General features: G+C 39.0%; 1 protein-coding gene across 6 annotated transcripts in view; it reads left to right on the top strand.

The window, feature by feature from the left end:
* ntm (neurotrimin) overlaps nt 1–19,009 on the top strand; it is a 129,390-nt gene that overhangs the window by 97,145 nt on the left and 13,236 nt on the right. For all 6 annotated transcript variants that reach the window (XR_009132097.1, XM_058087471.1, XM_058087470.1 and 3 more), the window contains 2 exons: nt 17,070–17,302; nt 18,582–18,707. Coding sequence is in view for 5 of the 6 variants with exons in the window: in XM_058087471.1 (XP_057943454.1) it covers nt 17,070–17,302; nt 18,582–18,707 (359 nt within the window). In the remaining variant the exon portion in view is untranslated. The remainder of the gene's footprint in view (nt 1–17,069; nt 17,303–18,581; nt 18,708–19,009) is intronic.

Below are 19,009 nucleotides of genomic sequence, written 5' to 3'. Positions count from 1 at the left end.
GGCATCTGCTCAACTCCGACGCAGAACTCTGAAAGCCTCATGTCGGCATCTACACAGCTTGAGCCACAGCAGAAGGATAGAAGAACCGCGGGTTGCAGACCCCTGGTTTAGACGGCTGAGCTAACCAGTTTAGTTTTGTTATCTGACATTGTGTTTTGTTTTGTTACCAATATCTTTATAGTATCTGCTGACTGTGAGGCTGACTTACTAATAATTTGGACACAGTGCAGCCTAAAGGGATTTTAAATATGTAAAATAGCTCCAGGGCCATGTGTTTGCATTTTAAAGAAATCACACAGATTTTTTATTAAGGCCGGGTCAGACTCTACATCGCCTTGTGAAACGTCCAATGATCTTTCAACCCAAATAAAGGAGTGATATAATGAGTAATACAGTAATTTAAAGTGTGATGTAAACTGAAAATACCATTGACCGGATCATCGCAGCATTATTTTCCATGTCATGTGACATCCTTAGATCCACACTCTCTATTGACATTTCTGTCACCCAATGACAAGATAATAAAAACCTACTTTTCCAGCCATGCAATTATTGCAATAATTTGTTTATGTTGTAATCAAAAGTGGGACTTACATACATTTCCCTGACTTTTGAATACTGTATTTTTGAACATAAATAATGAATATCAAATTGGATTGATATCTAAATTTCAGTGTTCTCAGCTCAGTGATGCGTAACGATGATGAAACAACCGGAGAGATAATCAAATAATTATACATCAGAAATATTATGCTTCATTATACTACTCTTTGATAAACACAGACTCATTTTCTCCTTGACAAATGCAGATTACACTGTGGCTGAGGCCACAGGTTGTTGTAATGTATTTTTAGATTTGATTAGCTCCAGGCTATTGTCATGACGTGCTACAATTTAATTCCCTGTGTAGACACATTTGGATTCTACACAAGTGCGCTTCGCATTGTTAAGGGCCATTGTAAATACAAATTGCAAATACAAATTGACAGCGGGGAATGTGCATTCAAGATACATATGCCATGTGAATAAATAGAATGTGATGGAACCTGATTCCTTTCACTGAGTCGAATTGAGTCACTCTGAAGTGAATGAATCGGGTACACAACGCACAAACTGGCATGTCGAGTAATGCAGTAATGCAGTTGTTCCGTGTTATCTGGTTTCCTTTTTTAAAATTGATCTATCGGTAGCAGGGGTGAGTAAGTGAACGACTCTCGATTCAGTAGAAAAAAAAAAATAGTTCATGACACACACATCTCTCCTGTGGTGGCTAAGTCCAAAAAACATTTCCAGAGTGAATTCCTGTTTGAGAAGCAAGAGAAAAGACAGAAGATCGCCATATATCCATTTATTCCTGCCACAAAGCATGCTGGGTAGCTTTTGGCACGCTGTATCTCAACATTTTGCTGTGTTTGTTGCACCTTTGCGAGATCGCAAAGTATGTTGACAAGGTCGTCAGAAGCAAACAAGGAGGAATTAACATCTTCATATATTTAGGTTGTTGTTGTTGTAGCTGGACTGCCCAGCATGCCTTGCGGGCATTTGGAAAAAAAAGTTATGTTTCATGTTCAGCACTTAGTGATTGTTTGATTTATTTGATGTGTTAACTTGCTACGGATGTGTTGTGTTTTTGTTTTGTTGCACCGTGAGCAAGTATGTCGTTCTGCTTGATCCCAACTATATATAGACGGCCCCCCCCACACACACAATGTTCATGACACACACATCTCTAATAGACACGCATAGAACTGATCTCCTCCTCCTTCAAGGAAAGAGAAGCAAGAGAAAAGACAAACGGACACCCATATATCTATATTCCTGCCGCAAGGCATGCTGGGTAGCTTTTTGCTGTGTTTGTCGCACCTTTGCGAGATTGCAAAGCATGTTGACAAGGTCGTCAGAAGCAAACAAGGAGGAATTAACATCAGGATATATTTATCAAGGTTGTTGTTGTTGTTGGAGCTGGACTGCCCAGCATGCCTTGCGGGCATTTGGAAATACGTTTTACGTTACATTTCACGTTCAGAATTTAGTGACTGTTTGATTTATTTATTATTACGTGTTAACTTGCTACAGATCACGCAGTGTTGTGTTGTTGTTTTGTTGCACCGTGAGCAAGTATGTCGTTCTGCTTGATCCCAACTATAAACCAAAGGTTTATTTTTTTTCTAGCCAATCAGACGTCTGCTTCACCTCTCAGTTGCAGCTTGCAGGCCCCCAGTTCTGATTGGTTGGTATTGCATTGAAGTTTAATCATACTTGTACTAAAAATTGTTCTTTTAAACCACTAATTTATGCTACAGTGGTGATATTTTTATATTTTATATGGAAATAATATATAACCTTGAGCAAGCTGCACAGAGCCACTTGTTTTTTTTTTGGAAAATATTACACACACTGTTTAGTTTTTGCATATTTAGTAGGAGGCAGGGTTTGATAAATCAACATGAATGATACAATATTTAAAAAATAAATCATGCAAGCCAAGTGTTTCAAATGTAAATGCAATGCAGAAACAATCACATTGAAAATGCTAAAAGGTAGCAACGGTATCAGCTTCTCATTAACCTCAAATCTCACATTCATGGGACAGTCATGGAGCCTGCTTTGATCGTTACAATTTCACGTTATTTAAAAGAGCGACGGCAACGAGAAAGGGTAAAATTAGCATGGACCGAAATTTCTATGAAATTACAGCGGATAAAGTTACCTAATGTTACTCCGTCTCAATTAACTCGTCATTCACTTTTGAACCCTTTATCATCGTTAAAATGATTTTATAATGGAAAAATATATATATATATATATAATTAAGGTAATGTGTAAAGGCCATTTCTGGTTGGAGCCTATCCCTGCTGATTTTGTGTGGAAAGGCAAGCTACACCCTGCACAGTCACAGGGCACTTTTAGACAGACCACCATTCACACTCACAGTTGGGTATGAGGGTGTATTCACACTAGGCTATTTGTACCGTGCTGGACACGATACCCCCGCCCTCTCGTGGTCCCCGCTGGCTTGGACTCATACGGAGCATTGTTGCTTTGGTCCATTTGTTCCTCTTGTCACTGGAATACATTGCTGTATTAATGCAATGTATCTGACTTTGTGCATTATTTTGAGTCGTGTCCCTGCTTTTAGCACTGAATGAATGTATGAATGTTGTATTTTAATACATCTTTTACTCTGTTTTTTTTTTTACTAAACTCTATTTTTCTTCACTGTAAAGCGTCTTTGAGTATTTTGAAAAGCAATATACAAATAAAATGTAAGAGGCAGGAGGCAGGGTACACCCTGGACTGGTGGCCAGCCAATCACAGGGCACATATAGACAAACAACCATTCACACTCACATTCCAACCTATGGACAATTTGGAGTAAAAAAAAATTGGAGTCAAAACATTGTCAACCCATCGAAAATCTCAAGAGGTCAACAGTCTGACACACTGTGTCATCTTTCAAAGAACGCATTACTAACAGCACTAAATTCATCACACAGCAACTTAACACTCAAATGATTCATTCATACATTCATTCATTTTTTACCGCTGGAGCCTATCCCAGCTGCCTTCGGGCGAGTGGCGGGGTACACCCTGGACTGGTGGCCAGCCAATCACAGGGCACATATAGACAAACAACCATTCACACTCACATTCATACCTATGGACAATTTGGAGTAAAAAAAATGGAGTCAAAAATTGTCAACCCATCGAAAATCTCAAGAGGTCAACAGTCTGACACACTGTGTCATCTTTCAAAGAGCGCATTACTAACAGCACTAAATTCATCACACAGCAACTTAAAACTCAAATGATTCATACATACATTCATTCATTTTCTACCGCTTATCCTCACGAGGGTCGCGGGGTGGGGGTGCTGGAGCCTATCCCAGCTGTCTTCGGGCGAGAGGCGGGGTACACCCTGGACACCCTGGATATAGACAAACAACCATTCACACTCACATTCATACCTATGGACAATTTGGAGTCGCCAATTAACCTAGCATGTTTTTGGAATGTGGGAGGAAACCGGAATACCCGGAGAAAACCCACGCATGCACGGGGAGAACATGCAAGCTCCACACAGAGATGGCCGAGGGTGGGATTGCGTGCTAACCACTCAACTGCCGTGCGACCTGGCATTATATGTGGTGTTCAAAAATAAAAGTTATTTGCCTTGAACTGATTGAACTCCGGTCTCCTAGCTGTGATGTCTGCGCGCTAACTACTTGAATGCTGTGCAGCCCAAAATGTATTATTATTATTATATATATATTTTTTTTTGTTATACTCTCAATTGGAGTGATTGCATGCTTACTTGTCGTCACTCTTGGGTGTTTTTGGAACGTACGGAGGCAAAATTGTTGTAAAAATAAGAAGTATTTCAACCCAAATTATGGGGAGATTTAATTTAGATACATTAGATACATACACAATATATATATATATACATATACATATACATATATATACTCCCAAGTGAGACGTTGTCAGTTTACCATACATGTTAATTCGCTGGCCTGGAACTTTAAAAGCACACAAAAATAGGCAAACCTAAATGAGTATTTTTCTAAGCTGTCTGGCCCAGCCTTCTCATTAGCCTTGTCAGCCATCATCTCAAGTCCAGGGGGAGATCATCAGTGCACCAACCTCAGGTTGTTGTCATGGCACCATCAAGAGCTGACATTTAATGCCTTCCATAATGGTCTTTTTGTGCATTGAAAAGAAAAAAAAATGAAAGGAGGAAGTGGAAAGTTTATTCACGTTCGTGGTTAGGGAAAAAATGAGCTAATTTGGGTTGCCAGTCGTCGTATCGTTGCATTGCTGCATTGTGATTTTTCAAAAATTTATCTATAAATGATTACTGTTTTGGAGGTAGACTATGGTCGATATAGTCAAAACATATTGAAATACAAGTGATTGTAGTATTCTGCTCACTAGGTGGCAGTAATTGGCTGTAAATGGAGATATAGCTCTATCAAGATTTGATGCAAAAATAACAAGATAATACTGAATATGAAATAATACAGCTTTAACAACTGCAATGCTCAATTAATTAAGTTAACGAAGTGCAGAATAGATGGGCCCTGCTGTAATTAGACATGTCCATAACTAATTTTCCCTGGTTCACAGCCACAGCTCTGGGGGGCGGGCGGGGGCTCTTCTTGTTCCAGTGTTCTTGCTCAGCTTGGAAGGGCTTTGAAATGTTTGCCCGACGGTAGCAGTTGGAAGAAACGGTGGTATCGTCTGGGATCCTCACAGATGCTGGTCCTTTCCCTGGTGTAGATCTCTTCCAGGGATGAGAGTCCAACAGGCTGTAGAACCGTTGTGTGTTTACGCTGAAAGAACTACAGTTTCCATGATGCTTAAGGAGTGCAGTACCATAGTAGTCATTGATGGAAGCAAAAAGATGCAACCTGCATCATGGCTGGTATCTCCATCAACAATTGTAGTCTGAATCCACTTTAAAGTAGGATAAGGGTCTTCTTTGAACTTCAATTTCAATAAGGTTCCAATGGTAATGCATCCTGTCCTGGTTCGTTTTGGCCCTCGGATTTTCCAGCTCATTAATTCCTCTCCCACAGCATGTTACATGTGGCATTTCTTTGTATTAACATACAAGAACATACTAACTCCTTATTTCTAAAATCACAAATACTTAAACTTGCTGATATAGTTCATCTTCAAACAGCTAAAATAATGCATAAGGCTAAAAATAACCAATTACCTAAAAATGTCATCCAATACTTCTCTACAAGAGAGGAGAAATATGATCTCAGGGAAGAACTACATTTGAAACACTTATATGCTAGGACTACGTTAAATAGCCATAGCATTTCAGTATGTGGAATCAAACTATGGAATGGATTGAGTAAGGACCTCAAACAATGCACAACGATGAGCCAATTCAAGAAACAATACAAGCAGTTGATGTTTGCTAAATACAAGGATGAAGAGTCTTGAACCAGTCATGATGTGCTATATATACAGTATATATATCATTATATTGACAGTTACTATGGTACCCATTATGTCATTGTATGGTCATATCACCTCGTACTTTGGTACGTGACAAAAATAAAATAAATAAAAAAAAATTAACTTAAATTATATTAGGAAAGCAGGAAGTGAACAAATGTAACAGTTACTGTTACTACAGTTACTACAATTATGTCATTGTATGGTCATATCACCTTGTACTTTGGTACGTGACAAAAAAAAATAAAAAATAAAAAATTAAACAAAAATACCCCCCAAAAAAACAAACTTAAACTATATTAGGAAAGCAGGAAGTGAACAAATGTAACAGTTACTGATCGTAAAAGTACCAGATGGAGGGGTAGGATTTAATAAGCTTTGCTTCTTCCTACTCCTTTTCGACATGTGGAACTGTGAACTGATTATGTGATGCATTCAGTTGTAATCTGATGCATGTTCAAATGAAATAAAACCATTACCATAACATCCTTTCTCTTTGTTGTCCTTTGGTATGACAATAATTGGCAGTTGTCCTTCCCTGGCATGGGAACGCAAATGGTCATACAGTCCAATTCTTGACCGGATGGATGCAGTTGGGCCACCGTGTCTTATTAAATTTTTTCTGTAGGGCATCTTGGCTTGGTCTCTCCAAAGCGAGGAACTCTTAACTCTTTGAATGGGACGCCAGAAATGCTGAGAATGGAACCACATGCAGTCTTTAAATGTTTTGCGTATGTGTTAGCATTAGAATATATGCCTACTAAATTCCTTCGCAGCACAGTAAAATAAAAGATATCAGTATCACGTATATGGCAAGCAGTTCCAAATTGATTCATGAGGCGGTTCAGGTTTTTAAGTGGTAAGGCGAGAATAGAAACATTTACCAATATGACTTATGGTCTCTGCTTCAAGGTTCTTAGATGAAATACCCTACAAATGAAAACATGAAATTTCCCGGTAGTTGTACTGACAAGAAAATACTTCATGGTTACAAGTGAGCTGGAGCTTATCTTAGCTGAATTTCGGCCAGACACAGAGAACACTCAAATGTTATTTTCCCTTACGGGGTTAATGAAGTCTCTTTACCGTATCCATCCATCTGTCAGCAGCCATCTTTTACCTGTTAACATTTGTGTAGCATTACGTAATTAACATGTGTATTTACTCGATAATAATGTACTGAAAACATGTTCCCAAGGTCAGAATTGGGTAGGAAAACTGATGCATATAAAAACCCTGCATTTGTCATATACCGATTCCATTATGACCTTCAATTATGGATATTGGTGTGCCGGTGCCAAGCATCCATTTACCAGTGCAATGCTGTAACAATAAACAGCATTGATGAAAAGACTGAGCAAAACCACCCACTTCTTTGTGTTCCTGCTGCGGCCTATTAAAACGCCCTGCTTCCCATCCCAGTGATCTTATTCTCTTTTGATTTGTATAATAATGGAAGACACTGGTGCCGGACTGATAAATACAAACACTTCAACAATCCCATACCAATCTGTTATGCCAGTATTGTTTACCTCAGTCAAATACCATTTCGCTTCTTATTTGCCTTATCGGATCACTGAAGTGAGAATTTGTGTATGCATCACTGGGGAGGTCAGAGGTAAATATACATGCTGTACTTCATATTTGTGTATTATCAACCCAGATCATTTACGGTGATGTCAATACCAACTGGAGTATTTTTTAAAACTCATATTTCTTGGCCTTTTGTCCGGAAACAAACAATGGTTTAGGGCACTGAAAAGTGAGCTCTCGGGAAAGTCAGAGGTCAAGACATTATAAAAAAAAATATATATATATTTTTTGCCTTTTCTTCCACTTTGGCAAGATCTGTTTGTTCGTGTGCTACAACAGTTTGGGACAGTTTTGTTTAGTAAAATACTCTGCCAAGTTGTTTACAGGGTAAATCTGTATTCTTCTTCTCTTGGTTGACGTGTTGTATATTGGATATACAGTAATCCCTCGTTTATCACAGTTAATTGGTTCCAGATCCAATGAATTAACACTCCTGTAGTCATCTGTAGTATTACCCAATATGGTAGACATAATAACAGAAATAGGGCATACAGTATCAGATGTTGGGCTTCAAGTCTTGAGCATCGATGAGAACTGGGACTAGCATTCCGGTTCTCCGTTTTCATTTCGACACAGACAGAAGAAGCGGCTAAGAAGTTCATTCATTCATTCATTTTCTACCGCTTATCCTCACAAGGGTCGCAAGGGGTGCTGGAGCCTATCCCAGCCCTCTTTGGGCCAGAGGCGGGGTACACACTGGACTGGTGGCCAGCCAATCACAGGGCACATATAGACAAACAACCATTCACACTCACATTCATACCTATGGACAATTTGGAGTCAGCAATTAATCTAGCATGTTTTTGGAATGTGGGAGGAAACCGGAGTACCCGGAGAAAACCCACGCGTGCACAGGGAGAACATGCAAACTCCACACAGAGATGGCCAAGTGTGGAATTGAACCCTAATTTCCTAGCTGTGAAGTCTGCGCGCTAACCACTTGACTACCATGCAACCCCGGCTAAGAAGTTGATGAATGAAATCATGATTACCATAAAACGGGGTTTACATGGGGCGGCGGGGTAATAAAGGACAATTTTCGGGAAAATGTTTTTTGAACAATTTGTTCAAGAATATATGCTTCTTTGAAAAAAAAACAACACAAAGCAGCTTCCAGTTTAATATGAATAGGCAGAATTACATTGAAAAATTTTCCCGAAAATTGTCCCTTATGTCACGCCCTGTGCGGGTTTGCACGTGACAGGTTGAGTTTGAGTTACCTTCTTGGGCTTTGGTTTCCGTTTTGGACTCTTATTTTGTATTGGACTTGCTCTTTTGCCTCGTCTGCCTTCGTTGCCATGGTCACCCACACCTGTCCCTAATTTGTCCTCTATTTAGTTCAGGTGTGCACTTCTCCCTTTGTGGGATCATTGTTGTTTGTCTGTCAGCTACCTGAGTTGCTTTTTTCCTGCTGCTGCAATTATTGCACGCAATAAACATTATTTACCTGCTGTTGGTCCTGCTCTCTGCATCCTGGGGTCGAACCTTAGAGCTCTCCAGCCGAACCGTGACACCTTATTATCCCGCTGTCTGTTATAACCCCGTTTTACGGTAATGTAGTCAAACCCTAAAAAAAAAAACAGTGCTAACTTTTTTCTTGGTTTTGAAAAACTGGTTTAGTGAAGGTACAAAATTGAAACTTCAAAGTGGCAAAGAACGATTCCAATTGGATGAATATTCGAGAATTTGTCGGATGACTGTGAGGGAGGTCTTTAGCTCCACTGAAAACGACAACAACAAAAAAATCTTCCCAATTGAAAGTTTCACTTTCTGGTTGCCATTTGTGTGTTTGTGTATCAAAGTTGGGATTTTTCGTTGAATCGCCGGTGCAACAAAACGAAAAATTCACTTACCTCAAGTTTCACTGACTTGATGAGTGCTTGACCAAGACTCACGGGTTGACGGGAATTTGCGTGTCACTGACTTGCAGGTACTCAACGAAGACTGAAGTTTCACTGACTCGGACATTGACGACTCATGGGTACTCTGCGTTACTGGTGCATGACGCTCCAGTGACGCCAATGATAAGTGAAAATTGAAATGTTTTTGACCAATAAAAATTCCTTAGCTCACAGTCTGCAACCTCAAAAGTTCTGAGAAAGTCCTACCGTGGTACTTTATCCAGGAAAAGTATTTTCTTTTTTTTTATCAGGGTAATGACGGTGTAAATGTACTCATGTAAGGTCGGGACAGCAGTGTCCTTCACAGGTAATCTATTGAAGAACGAAACAGCTGTGTCTTTTTTTTTTTCTTCTATGTTTTAAGACTATCAGTTTGATAGATCATGGGCAAGAGGCATGCAGAGGAAAAAAGGCAACCAAGCGCGTTCTGAGGTCAGCTCCATCCAACATAAACCAGCAACCAGCGTCAAGCCATGGCTTTGTGATCAATGGGGAGGAAAGTGTGTAGCTGATATTTATAGGACCAGCAGGCCATCGTATCTGACTATTCACTTAGCCTTTGCCACTGACTCTTCTTATTGAAGATCCAGTAGAGTTCCAACATATCGGACGAAATCATGCTCACACTTTTTCCAAGTTTTTCAGAGATCTACTTTTAAAAGTCACCACGTCCCCATGATCTATTCCTGCTCAGCCATGACTGATAATTGCCGATACCTTCCCTGTGAGACTGCATGTTCTGTATGCGAATGAGTGACAGCCATTAACAGCACTTTCCGTTTTCGGGCCGAAAGCCAAATGTCATTCAGTATCACTCGTAACAGTGACGAGCTGAGGACTTAAATTTTGAAATGCGACATGAAAATTCTATGGTAGGTGTCATGTCTGTGTGACGACTGTATAATATCATATTTTTGAATGTCAAGTCAGTGTGTTTAACATGTAAACCGATTCGCCAATGCATCAGATTGGATCTTGAAATTGCAACACTTGACCATAAATTTGAGTATTAACATTCACGGTGTATAAAAGTGACTTTTTGAGATATTTTGGATCAACGTTTGCAATAAGAGTGGTTGTTATTCGATTTGGAGAAAGCAGTTTAATTGTGCTGGTGCCTTGCTCAAGAACAATACACTTCCCTAGCCCCTGTACAACTAGAAAAAGTAGGCTTACTAATGAACAAGCATACGTACACAGACATACAATACAATACAATACAATATGCGTGAACTAGAAGTATCCTGTTATGATTCCAATATAGAGTTAATTCAGTTATTAACCAGTTTTTGTATCAGCTAATTTTCGATTGTCTCAGTTTTTGTACTTTTTGTTGACGCATGTGGTGTTAAAAACAAACAAACACGTGGGTGGATGATACTCCCACATTGATTGATATGTACACTGTACATACAAAAAAAACTCTTACACTTAAAATTGTGTATACAGTTGTATCAGTGTCATAATGAAGAGGAGGTTTAGCCTAAAAGAAGATCTTCCCTCATTAACCAAGATGATGATTCCCATTCCAAACATCATGTGGAAAAGTAAAAGTTTTGGCAAGACGCGGTCAAAGTATATTTCTCCCACAAGGAATTCAAGGTCACCCTTCGAGCTGGCAGTTCAGAAATCAGCCAGAATTAAGAGTGAAAGGACTGCCCCCGTCCATTTGTAGCAGCAAGCTGAGGTAGCTCAGACATTTAATTAGAAAGTATGTCCTGATGTGGGAAAACCCTTAGGATCCTTCAGGAAGGTCAACCCTGAGAGGACATATACAAGCTTGCTTCCATTGCCTATGAGCCTTGCAGTATGGGAAAGTGATTAAAGATCCGAAATCTTTTAATCTGCATCGCATTGTAAAAGAAATCATTTCATTTTAGGACAAACTCGAGGCTAATTGGACCATCTTGGGTCCACACAAGTCCGGTATTGATGGGCAAAACCGGTCATTTCAGAGAACTGTATCGTTCCGGTTCAGTCAGTAAAAAGATCTGTTAATTTCGGTCATTTCGGTCAATTGGTCGTTAGTCTGTGATCGACCCGGTCAGCCGTGTGGAGTCAGTTCGTTCACTCATGTTCACGTTCGTTCCGACTCAACAGGTAACTAGCAATGTGTCGGTCATGAACGAACGAGTCAAAAGAACTAGTTCTTTTTTGTGAAGCGGGATGAACGAGGTCACCGCCCCTAAAATACCCGTTCAGTCCGTTCAGTTGCAAATGCTTTTTTTTTTTATTGGCTGGAGAGTCAGTTCACCGTTCCGGTTTTTCAGGGCGGGACTAATTGCGTGCTTATCCTATCGTCACGCCTCGCTTTGTGGGTGGGTGGGGTTAGCTGACTGAAAGACCGAGACCGAGACCGAGAGATTAACCGACACTGTCGGTGACCTCGTTCATTCTGTTCACAAAAAAGAACTAGTTCTTTTGTTAACGGGTCAAAAGAACTAGTTCACAAAAAAGAACTAGTTCTTTTGACCCGTTAACAGTGTCGGTTAATCTCTCGGTTTCGGTCTTTCAGTCAGCTAACCCCACCCACCCACAGAGCGAGACGTGACGATAGGATAAACACGCAGATAGTCCCGCCCTGCAAAAAAGAACGGTGAACTGACTCTCCAGCCAATCATAAAAAAAACATTTACAACTGAACGAACTGAACGGTATTTTAGTGGTGGTGACCTCGTTCATTCCATTCACAAAAAAGAACTAGTTCTTTTGACATGTTCGTTCATGACCGACACACCACTAAAGTCTGTTATGTTCGGCTAGTGTTCTGTGCTCTGATCTGCAGTCCGGTTTTTGGACCAAGTTTCCCAAAAACGTAACAATTGACTTCATCCTGAATCCGCACTCCAAGGATCATGGGAATTGTAGTTCATTTATCCATAAATTGGCATCATGTAGAATACGTTGTGATGAGTTATTTGATATATTATGGAACATTTCTATAAATCCACTAATGAGTAAGTAAACAGTCCTAATCAATGGGGGAGGTGGATGTGTAGCCATTGGAGAAGATTGGCATGATATACTTAGGTTTAGGCATCCTCATCAGGATTCTGGCAGTGTAATTTTGAATGTGTTGATGCATCTGAAGGCCCCTGCCAGGGATCCCTGCGACGAGTACATTACAGTAATCTATGCTGGAGGAGGAAACCAGCTTTTAGCATCATAGATGGAGGTTGTTTTTTTTCCTTGGATGGATGTTTGTCAGGTCAAAGTTGAACCTGAAATTTGAAATTTGTAACCAAGGGGAAGAGAGTGACAATGTACCCTCCCCCCCCCAAAAAAAAAATGAAATTAACAGTGGAAGAGCAGAGCTGATGTGAGATGACAATTATAATGGCTTCATTTTTGGTGCAGTTTAGCCGAAGAAAGCGGAACCTCAAATTTGTAACCAAGATGGACAGGCTGATAGTGTGGCAAGGAAAATCAGTGCAGTTAATGGGGGAGGAATAGCAGTGATGCAGGGTGCCAAGTGGGGGATAGGCTGGTACAGTCGTGTGGCAAGAAAAATAAATGCATTTAATGGAGGAGGAACAGTAGTGATGCAGGGTGCCAATTATAATGGCTTCAGTTTTGGTACTGTTTACCTGGGAAAGAAGTGGAGGTGGGGACGAGTAGGACTGAGTGGGAGTACGGTTCCGAGTGTTCTAGTAGCAATGGAACTATCGCAGTTGGTATTAAAGACCGGAATGAGACCCCATGCTTGCAAAAACCAACCTTTATGACACCCATAGGTGACTACAGGGGCAGACTGGCCCTGGTGAGTTTATACAGAATATTTCCTGCTGCGCCTTGCTTTGGTAGTTACGGTAACTGAAGCTTCGGTGCTGGCTGGCCCAGATGCAGACACAAGTCGACAAAATGACCGAGTTGGCACAGTCAGAGCCTCTCGTTCCGCTCGATGTGCAGAACCAGCGCTGTGCCAGTCAATCCAAAGCTGTCACCGATTTGCTGCCAGTCTCTGACAAGCTGCTGACTATCAAAACAGAATATACAAGTTTGATCCCAAACCCGGACCTTTTAGAACAGGGGGGTGGGCAAACTTTTGGACTTGCGGGTCGCGTTGAGTTAACAAACTGTCCGGGGGCCCAGAATACCGTATTTTCAGAATATGAAACTATTGAGTGTGAGCTGATTTTTAAAAACAACTAGAGAGATGTGGTTGATTTTTCAGGCTTCTGATTGGCCACAATGTGCATCACACCCTGTGGATATGTTTATATGATTATATTTTTTATTCCACACATGTGGCTAGAGAATTTTTTAACACCGGAGTGGGTGAAATGTTATGAAAATATCCATGTTCAAGTGAACATGGCCTTACAGCAGAGTACCTGGTCCTGGGAGACGCTATCTGTGAGAGAGGACGGAACCACCCCAGAGCCACGCCACGCCAGAAGACGCTGGACGAATGTTGAGAATGTGATCAAGTTACCCAACCTGTGTAAATCTACAGTTTGCCTTTGTATGTTTTCACAGAAATCTGTCAGTTATTTTCAATTATTAAATATGTTTTTTTTTTAAATTAGAGCCTTCTATATGCAAACTAACACACCCAAAAGTTTCACTCTTATCTGGAAACCTCATATTACAAATATATTACAACATGAGGTGGCCAGAAATATTTCAATATTGAACAAAGCAAAATTTGTTTTCAATCAGAAATCACTCCACACTCTTTATTGCTCTCTGGTTCTGCTATATCTTACTTATTTTGTGGAAATATGGGGTAATAACTATAAAAGCAATCTTCACTCGCTAAATGTACTAAATGTAAAAAAGGCCAGTAAGGATAATTCATAATGCCGCCTACAGAGAACATACTAACTCCTTTTTTCTAAAATCACAAATACTTAAACTTGCTGATATAGTACCAATTATGTCATTGTATGGTCATATCACCTCATACTTCGGTATAAAATTAAAAATTAAAAATTAAAAAAAAATAAACAAAAAAACAAACTTAAACTATATTAGGAAAGCAGGAAGTGAACAAATGTAACAGTTACTGATTGTAAAAGTACCAGATGGAGGGGTAGGATTTAATAAGCTTTGCTTCTTCCTACTCCTTTTGGACATGTGGAACTGTGAACTGATTATGTGATGCATTCAATTGTAATCTGATGCATGTTCAAATGAAATTAAACCATTACCATTATAGTATAGTAGACACAATCACAGAAAATAAGCCATAAAAGACATGAATTCAATGTTTGTTTGTACTACTATACATGTGTTCTCCAGAGGAGCAGACGGAGTGTGTGGCGGACAGGAAGTGATGGATTTCATTTTGCCGTGGGTTACTTTTATTCAGGTTTATTGTCCCCGTTTGGAGATAATTCAAACCTACAATAAAAAGCTGTTGTTGTGGAGATCAATTCTGGCTTTTGTGTCTTATGAAACATTACAGTAACATCACTGACACCTTGTGACGAGTGTCGAATATTACATCAGCGTCTTTGAATGAGTCTTTCCAATGCTTTATATTTGTATTTTTGTACATTTCGCCATTTTTATGTTTGGAAATGCTTAATTTAAGCTAAATAAAAATTCTGTAGATCAACTTTGTCATCATTAAGGACAAGCCTGACTCTCATATGTTTTAAAAAGTCAAAGTCAAATAAGGACACTTCATTTGACGCTACCCCGCCATGCCCCAACACTGCAAATACCCCAAGGATGGCGCTGACCCTGCTGGAGTCACTGTAGTGGAAGTGACTGATGCCGTAACACAAGCTGTGACAGCATAAATGGAATCTTTCTGCTGCCGCTTTTGAGTGGATGTTTTGTTGCTACTATTTTTAAGCATTTTGGTTAAATCAGTTGGAGTCACATTTAGGCCATCACAACCGAATCAAAAGCTTTGTCATGTACAAATCTCTGGGGGTCCGGGTGGCATTTTCCACTTCCTTTTTACTTGTCCTTATTGTTTCATTCCACCTTAAACAACCTCATATGTGATTGTACTTATTTCTTCATTTATTTATTTATTAATATATTTTAATATATTTTTTTATATATTTTGTATATTTATTTTTTTAATTTCTTTATATTCTATTTAAAATAAAATAAATTATCCACAAAAATGCGACTTATAGTCTAGTTCATCTTATTTATGTTTTTTTCTACCTTATTATGAATTTTTGGCCTTGTGCGACTTATACTCCGGCGTGACTTATAGTCCAAAAAATACGGTAATTGAGATCTATCAGTTTGGAAAAGTTTATGAAGCCATTTGTAAAATTTTGGGACTCCAGCCAACCACAGTGAGAGCCATTATGCACAAATGTCGAAAACATGGAAAAGTGGTTAACCTTCACCCCAGAGACTCAAATGTTAAGGCTGTGAGGTGCATATAAGTGTTTCAAATTTAGTTCCGGTTTTAGTACCGGTTTTGTCACCATTTCAAAAGTAGTGATTTGGCAACCGTATCAGATAAAATTAAAATTTTATTGTTAGAACTTGCCTTCTAAGTTCAAGTACTTTGTAAAATAAATTACCCGCAAAAAATACCACTTATACTCCAGTGCGACTTATGTATGTTTTTTTTCTACCTAATTGTGTATTTTTGGCCTTGTGCGACTTATACTCCGGAGCGACTTATAGTCCAGAAAGTACGATAATTAAAATATATCAGTTTGGAAAAGTTTATGAAGCCATTTTGTAAAATTTTGGGACTCCAGCCAACCACAGTGAGAGCCATTATCCACAAATGGCGAAAACATGTAAAAGTGGTGAATTTTCACCCTAGAGACTCAAATCAGGAAGGGTGCAAATATTTTTTTGCATGTTTTACACACAATTGCACGCAATTTGTTGTAATTTTACTCATATTTATATATAAATCTATTCTGTTCAATCTGCATGTCACAATATTTGTTATTATTCTTTTTTTTTTAAGTACCGGTTTGGTCATCATTTCGACATTTTGAAAGTATCAATTTGGCACAGGTATCAGATAAAATTCAAATTATACCCAACCAAATTATTTGCTCTGAATCCAGCATTACATAATATTTCGACGGGATCAGATAATTCGATGCGAGGTGACGTCCACACCAGGTCTTGTTACATAACAACAATTACTACTAATAGAAAAGTAAGTCTTGGGTGTCCAACTTGTCTTCTCCGCACGGCAGGATAACTTTTTTTTTTTATTTTTTTTTACCGCTGACACTAGCGGCAAAGCCAGCAAATTGGAGGATTGACTTTGGCCCTCCCATTCCGTGTCTGTGCTTTTACTTTTTATTTTTTTCTGACCAACACAGGAAAAAAAAGCCAACATTTCAGGCTTTAATTGGCAGTGTGAAACGGGCTACAGTTTCAGTTTCGCTTGGTGTTGTGCTTTTAAAGCAGACTTGCAGGGAAAGTATGTTTTACTGACCTCGCTGATTAGTCTCTTATCCCTGGTTCATTTCTTGCCCAAACAGGCAAACATTTAACATTTTTCAATTAGTTAGCGTGAGTGTCTGTAGGCAATGAAAGGAGACTTTATGACTTCATTATTTTCCTCAATAAAAAAAAAAACACCTTGAATGTAGATTAACTGTAACATAAATTACTGCTCTGACTTGAATTATCTATTTATTTCTTCTATAGGTGTGCCCAGGGGGACATTGTCACACATACAGCATGGCTAAATCGGTCAAGTATACTATACGCCGGAGATGAAAAATGGTCGGTGGATCCAAGGGTGAGTCTGGTGACACTTAATCAAGAGGAGTTTACCATCAAGATTGAAAACGTGGAGATGACAGATGAGGGGCAGTATGTTTGTGCGGTCCAGACCAGCAGTCGCCCAACAACCACCGTAATACACGTCCTCGTCCAAGGTAACAATGGAGCAATGGAGTTTGAAGTCCTTTAGTTTATATGAATTGTAGCTTTTCTTTATAGTAAATGTGATGAGTTCATTTGGAAAAACAGAGCTTTCGTTTTGTACAAAAATTATTTTGTTTATCCAAAGTATTACCTTGAACGCATAAAAGGGAAAGGTATAATGAAAAATAAAGATACCAGAGGTGGGCAAACTTTTTGCGGGTCGTATTGATTTAACACAATTGACAAGGGGGCCAGACTATGTATTTTATACACATAATAAGGTAATGGTAATGGTTTTATTTCATTTGAACATGCATCAGATTACAATTGAATGCATCACATAATCAGTTCCCAGTTCCACATGACCAAAAGGAGTAGGAAGAAGCAAAGCTTATTAAATCCTACCCCTCCATCTGGTACTTTTACAATCAGTAACTGTCAGATTTGTTCACTTCCTGCTTTCCTAATACAGTTTGTTTGTTTTTTGTTTGTTTTTTTTGTTTTATTATTTTTTTGATTTTTGAGTTTTGATTTTTGATTTATGAGTTTTGAGTTTTGAGTTTTGATTTTAGTCCTTTTGTCCTTTTCTCCATTAGTCCTAGCATATAAGTGTTTCAAATTTAGTTCCGGTTTTAGTACCGGTTTTGTCACCATTTCGAAAGTAGTGATTTGGCAACCGTATCAGATAAAATTTAAATTAAAATTTTAATTTTGAAATTATAACTTGCCTTCTAAGTTCAAGTACTTTGTCAAATAAATAACCCGCAAAAAATGCGACTTATACTCCAGTGCGACTTATGTATGTTTTTTCTACCTAATTGTGTATTTTTGGCCTTGTGCAACTTATACTCTGGAGCGACTTATAGTCCAAAAAATCGACTTATAGTCCAAAAAATACGGTAATTGAGATCTATCAGTTTGGAAATTTTTATGAAGCCGTTTGTAAAACTTTGGGACTCCAGCCAACCACAGTGAGAGCCATTATCCACAAATGGCAAAAACATGGAAAAGTGGTGAACCTTCACCCCAGAGACTCAAATGTTAAGGCTGTGACGTGACGTAGAAATTGTGATGCAGACCCCACACATGCACGGAACAGCTCATGTTTAGCGCTAGCTTGTTAGCATGCTAATTATGTTAAATTGAGGGCAGAAGATATAATAATTGGATGGATGTCTGCCATTCATCTTGTAAATTTGTACAAATACACGGAATTAAACAATAACATTCACATATATTTTAAATCCTATTGTACTCTTAATGTTTGATTCAACATTTTTTTTCTCACAGTGCCACCAAAAATCCTCGATCTGTCAAGAGATATTGTGGTCAATGAAGGCTCCAATGTCACGCTGACGTGCCAAGCCATCGGAAAACCGGAGCCTTTCATCAGTTGGAAACGCATCTCATCTTCTGGTAAATATTACATCATCTTGACAATTTCTTTATTATTATACCTGTCCTTATTCATGTAGCATTTCAACGTAATTATGGGTAGTCCTTTTTGGAATTGACGCATTCATTTGCATAAGTGGACGGCTGTAAATGGCCCGATGAATGCAGTTCCACAGTGTGGAGACTAATCCATTTCACACAGTGGCGAGGCACGGCATGTACGACCAAAATTGAGTTAGTTGTACTTATTGATTTATTCAGCTTTATTTCAAGACTGAAACTGAATCTTGGTGTTGAAATCTGTCCACGCTCAACAGGCTTTT

This window comes from Doryrhamphus excisus, chromosome 11 (genome assembly GCF_030265055.1).
Source record: "Doryrhamphus excisus isolate RoL2022-K1 chromosome 11, RoL_Dexc_1.0, whole genome shotgun sequence".
Lineage (NCBI taxonomy): Eukaryota > Metazoa > Chordata > Actinopteri > Syngnathiformes > Syngnathidae > Doryrhamphus > Doryrhamphus excisus.
This window is presented reverse-complemented; position numbering and strand designations above follow the sequence as displayed.